A 6,080-nucleotide genomic window follows, 5' to 3' on the forward strand; every position below is an offset into this window, starting at 1 on the left:
ACTGGAGCCTGGTGTTGCCATCCGGTTTCACCAGTCCTCAGTCAAATCGTCCAACCCATGCTAGCATGGAAAGCGGACGTTAAACGATGATGATGATGATGATGATGAAGAATACTTGGTACCGACAATAGAAATGTGTCAAAGTGTAGAATATGGAATACAAATTCTGACTATTTTTGAGGACATTGGAAGATGGAATTATTTGATACCAAAACTGCCTTTTATTGATACATTCCCCAAACAGCAAGATAATGAAGGAACTTTTAAATGGTCATTCAGCCATTTAGAAATAGCAGTTAAACCTCTGACAAACACATCTTGCTGTCTGGAAAATGTAAGGACACATTAAGCAAGGGGTCATATATACAAAAAAGATGAGGTGATCATAGTAAGAATACAGAAGATCATGTGTTTGTCTGATTAAAGTCAACTTGGGTGCAAAACAGCACCAGGCTGAGTGATCGATTTAAATAATAAACTAAATATGGCAGTAACCAGCAATGAAGCACAATGTAGTGTGAATAAAGTGTTCGACATTGTTGACTCATCTTTATTTAAATAGTTTATTAAAAAGATATTACAAAACAAAATTTATGGAATAAATCATAATAAAACAGAGTGCTAATAGGGAAAGCATTAGATATAGTCGCATTACAAAAGTTAGTAAGAGATAGAAATCAAACAACCTGGCACAAAAACAACACAGATAATGCAAGAGGAGACAAATGCATCAAAATACAATATGACAATTTTTTTATACCTTGTAAGTCCTAAAGAAGGCAATATCAGAACCATAAATACAAGGAAGATAAAAGTTTTTCTCATCACAGCATGGTGCTCGGCGCTCCTGGAACACAGAATAAAGATATTTATTGTGAGAAAACTCAGCCAAATATAAGTCTTGTTACTCAAATAAAAGCAGTGACTCAGAGCCATTAGTAACAAGAATAGAAAGGGAAAGAAGGATAAGTGGATGCTTTTGAAAATTTCAAATGCACCGATACAGGGGTGGGCAAAAGTAGGCATATTACAGCTGCATATTATGAGTGGAATGTGCTTTCCAGTTTTCTATTTCTTTTCTAAATAGTTGGGAATAATTATTTTACTACAAAGTACATAGAATTCTTATCCTAAAAAGGAAATAGAGAAATGAAAAGAATATTGCACTCATATTAAGCAACTATACATCCCCTTTTGCCCACCCCTGTATACAGAATCATTTTTTATTACAAGAGCTTGTTTCATCCCAGGTCATCCCTGGTTCATTAAATATTTACTCAAGATATCATTCCATCTATTTTCAGAGAGTCTATCTAAAACAGTGGTTCCCAAACTTTTTCGAGATGCTGCCCCCTTGACACCTAGGCCACATTGCTAGCACACCCACCCCAACTAACCCTCACAAGCATAAACCTCTTTCTGAAGCAAATTCAAAGCAACTGTATTTCACACACAAAATTTAACCTAATGAACCCATTATTTTGTTGTTTTTACATGAATCACCACCTCATTATCACCCCAATTTTTACATTAATCGCTGTCCCATTATCACCGCACTTATCTTCAATGCCTCCTTGGAACTTTCCACTGCCCCCACTTTGGGAGCCACTGATCTAGAACTACAATATCCAAAATGTCTTTCTAGGGTGTAATTTGAAGGATATCTGGTGGTTAATTCTAACAAACTGAGTCACCACATGAAACTGAATAAAATGGTGACATGTTATACGACAGAAGTAGAAGTGGATGTTTTAGAAAAAGACAGAAATACATCTTACCTCGTCCAGTAGCCAATATATTGGTCTGAGTAATAGACAATTATAGGTAGAATAGCCGATAATATCCATATAAGAAATGTAGGGACAAACTGTACCAACAACTCATTCTGAAAATACAACACAAACATTGTCTAATTAGAGTTTATTTATATAAATATTATTTTTATTTTGGTTTTATAATTGAATATATCTAATTGGTTGAGATGATAATTAGGATATCTATCCTCCTCCTTTCATTATAAATGATCTGAGTTCACGTACAGCCTTGGGCAGTGTACACATTCAGGCATAGAACAGCTGAACTGATTGATGCATCTAAAAACACAAACACAAAAACAGATTCATAGTAAGGAAAACTTTAATTCTAATTATCATGATAATTTAAAGCTTAGTGGTTTCAAGTTCAATTCCACTGCATGGCACCTTTGGTAAGTGTTCTCTACTTTACCCTTGGGCCAACCAAAGCCTTGCGAGTGGATTTGCAAGTTATGGACAGATAAAATGCGCAGCAGTATCACAAGAAGGTTAACAGGGAAGCAGTGCCTGCCCATGCCATGTACTAGCATGGGAAAAAACATTAAAGAATGGTGAAGATGATTGAAAGATTGAGAGAGAGAGAGAGAGAATCAGAGAGATCAAGATTGCACACTTACATGTAAGTCATGAAAAGCTTTCTGATAATTAATTTCATTAAGTTGGTTCATAATGATAGCTGGTGTAGTAAGAAAAAATAGAAGTACGGTAAGAACTGCGTTGATTAAGATCACTCGGAGCCACCAGTTCCACACAGGAATGGAGAGGTTTTCCCTAGAAAGAAAAAAAACAAAACAAAACAAGATTACATAAATACTAGGGAGGAGGTGTATAGCTCATGGAATCATTGTATAACTTATGTGTAAGCCATGCATTATCATCATTTAATATCCATCTTCCATGCTGGTATGGGTGGGGCGGTTTGACAGGAGCCGGTCAGCTGCACCAGAATCCAGTTGTCTGCTTTGGCATGGTTTCTATGACCGGATGCCCTTCCTAATGCCAACCACTTTACAGTGTACTGAATATCTCAAATGTGGCACTGACATTGGTGCACTTTACACAGCAGTGGCACAAATGCTCTCCATGTGGCACTGGCACAGGTGCATCTTATGTGACACCAGTAGTTTACATGGCACCAACACATGGGAAATGGACATTAAATGATGATAACTGACTGCCATCCAAAATTAGAATTCCATCAGAAGAACGATGGAAAAATTGAAGCCAGCACGGTTGGATTGGCAAACCCTAAAATATGAGAGGAGATGCCAAAAACAACTGGAATTTTAATGCAAATTATTTTAGGAATTTAAACACTGTGTTTGAAGAATGTAAATAAAGTGAAATAATTTAGGAAAGTACTTCTTGTCTCATATTCATTTATATATTATTATCAAATGATGATGATGATGTTTGAAGGGTGAGAACATCTACACAATCACCATTGTATGAGAAAATTATAATTTTTCAAATTATTATTATTTGGCAAAAAAAAAAAAAAAGGTGGCGAGCTGGCAGAAACGTTAGCACACCGGGCGAAATGCTTAGCGATATTTCGTCTGCCACTATGTTCTGAGTTCAAATTCCGCCGAGGTAGACTTTGCATTTCATCATTTCAGGGTCGATAAATTAAGTACCAGTTATGCACTGGGGTCGATGTAATCGACTTAATCCCTTTGTCTGTCCTTGTTTGTCCCCTCTGTGTTTAGCCCCTTGTGGGCAATAAAGAAATAAATGTATGTGATAACATTGAGTTAAATTGTAACAAACGAAAATTGTAGAAATGAACAAAATTAATGATTTTACTTTTATAAAGTTAAAGCAATTTTGTACCTGATCAAAAAAAGAAAAAGAAAAAAAAAGGGACAAGTGTGTTTCCTTACCAGTAAATGTTACCAGGTGAAGGTGCATAAGAGATCTCCCAATGGCCAACACCAATCTCTTCACTAACACTAGATACAGCTGAATTATGAACTCCCTGGCAAACAGCTTGGAAATCTTGGTGTACTCTAATAAATATTAGAAACAAAAGAAGGATATTAATTCACAATTACTGAAACTTAATGCATCTCCATCATGAAAAGTTTCCATCATCTTCATTAGTTATTGTTAAGAAAATTTAATTAAAATTCTTAATGAAAGCAATCGAAATAATTGTTAAAAAAGTAACTAATTTTCTTCAAAATGTTTTAATTAGCTGCAAATCTATACTCACCAATTGACAACCATGTTAACATGGGTTGGGCAGTTTGAGAAGCGCTGGTAAGCTGCAGGGCTGCACCAACCGCCTTACAAAGTGTACTGGGTGCTTTTAAATGGCACAGGTATAGGTGCCATTTATGTGGCACAGTCATGGATGCTCTTCATGCGATACTGGCACAGGTGCTCTTTATGCGACACTGGTATGCATGTTCTTCATATAGCACAGGCACTCTTCACATGGAACAGGCACTCTCCATGTGGCACAGGCATGCGAGCTCTTCATGTGACACCAGCATGCATGATCTTCACATGGCACTGGCATGCGTGCTCTTCACATGGCACGGGCATGGGTGTTCTACACGTGGCATGGGTATGGGTGCTCTTCATGTGGGACCAACATGTGTTCTACATGTGACACTGGCAGGTGGTTTTTACATGGCACTAGCACATAAATTTCCGGCCTTGTGCCAATAGTAGAAAGGATTATTATTATTATTATTATTATTATTATTATTATTGAAGGCAGAATCATTAGCATGCCGGGCAAAATGCTTAGCAGTATTTTGTTTGCTGTTATGTTCTGAGTTAAACTTCACTTTTCATCTTTTCAATTAAATAAGTACCAGTTATGCACTGAGGTCAATGTAATTGACTTAATCCTTTCCCCCAAACCATCCAACCCATGCCAGCATGAACAACAGATCTTAACCCTTTTGTTACCAACCCAGATGAAACCACCCCTGGCTGTGTAGTACAAATGTCTTGTTTTCATAAGTTTTCAATTAAAATCTTCCACCAAACTTTAGTCACAATTTATGTTTCTAACACTGGCTTAATGATAACTAAGTTGTTTTACTAAATTCTTTGTTATATTTAAAATTAATTGAAAGAAACACAGAGCATCTCAAACTAAATACAGTAACGAAAGGGTTAAATGATAACGATTGCGAATGTTAACTTACTTTTCAGCCATGACATCTGTAGCAAGAGTGAGGAAGGCCATTCCTAGGGGTCGTTGATAGGCACAAACTTTTTCAGTCTCCACTTTATTGCTTAGTCTCATTTCATCTTCTGTGTAGTACTCAATAGCATCGACCTGAGACAAACAGTGATTTGAACTTTGAAGATTATGGTTAAATACAAAGTAGGACATCAGACATGATGGTTATTTTAATCACACATGAATACATACATATACAACACCATCATTTAGCATCTGTATTCCATGCTGGCATGGAATCTGACAAATCAAAAGATTGTGTTAAGTGCCAGTGCCTCTATTGGTAGGGTTTCTACAGCTGGATGCCCTTCCTAATGCCAACCACTTTACAGAGTGTACTGGGTGCTTCCTTTGTGGCACTGGCACTAGTGAGATCACCAAGTAATTTGGAAGACAAGATTCTTTGACTGAGTAGGTGCTGCTCTTATTCTTAATACATTCTATGAAAGCAAAACCATTTGACTGTGACCGGACAACTCACAAAGGACTATAAAATACTTTTATTGTGAAAATAATGGTTTAAATTATTTGTAACTCACAATAACCTTTATTAATAACCATATTTTAGGTAACAAACTGGTTTGTTTTGGTGAGCAAAGTTTTAGATGAAAAAAAAAATAATAAATATCATAACATAAATAAATAAGGAAAAGAAAATTAGCTGCTCCTCACATTTTGACATCCACATCTATTACAGCAACAACAAAACTGACCACAGTGGTATGGACGAAGGGTAGGTCTTTGACCAGTTTTATGGTATTCATTTTCTGAATTCACTTTAGCTTCCAGAGCTCTTCGCCTGCAACAAACCAAAGTCAAATATTAAGTTTTTTGGGGGGGTTTTTTTCACAAACAGACTAAACTTGCAGTAAAAATAACTGCAAAACAAAGAAATAAAAATTTAAATGGTGATAAAACATATTTTACACTTTTTATCACAGAGACATTTGTAATTAAATTTTAAAAAATATGACAGGATGGTCGTGACTGGAATACATCTGTCAGATTAAAACAAGAATCGATTTGATTGATCAGAGGGCTGTTGCATCAGGGATACTCAGGGC

At 36.2% G+C, this 6,080-nt stretch overlaps 1 protein-coding gene across 1 annotated transcript in view; it reads right to left on the reverse strand.

Annotated features, from left to right (window-relative positions):
• LOC106873756 (calcium permeable stress-gated cation channel 1) overlaps positions 1–6,080 on the reverse strand; it is a 70,731-nt gene that overhangs the window by 2,984 nt on the left and 61,667 nt on the right. Inside the window, exons 11-16 of the mRNA XM_052968506.1 lie at positions 5,689–5,836; positions 4,979–5,112; positions 3,698–3,823; positions 2,432–2,585; positions 1,779–1,885; positions 761–847 (exon numbers count right to left, since the gene is read on the reverse strand). Of these exons, the coding sequence (XP_052824466.1) occupies positions 761–847; positions 1,779–1,885; positions 2,432–2,585; positions 3,698–3,823; positions 4,979–5,112; positions 5,689–5,836 (756 nt within the window). The remainder of the gene's footprint in view (positions 1–760; positions 848–1,778; positions 1,886–2,431; positions 2,586–3,697; positions 3,824–4,978; positions 5,113–5,688; positions 5,837–6,080) is intronic.

Source organism: Octopus bimaculoides, chromosome 6 (genome assembly GCF_001194135.2).
Source record: "Octopus bimaculoides isolate UCB-OBI-ISO-001 chromosome 6, ASM119413v2, whole genome shotgun sequence".
Taxonomy (NCBI): domain Eukaryota; kingdom Metazoa; phylum Mollusca; class Cephalopoda; order Octopoda; family Octopodidae; genus Octopus; species Octopus bimaculoides.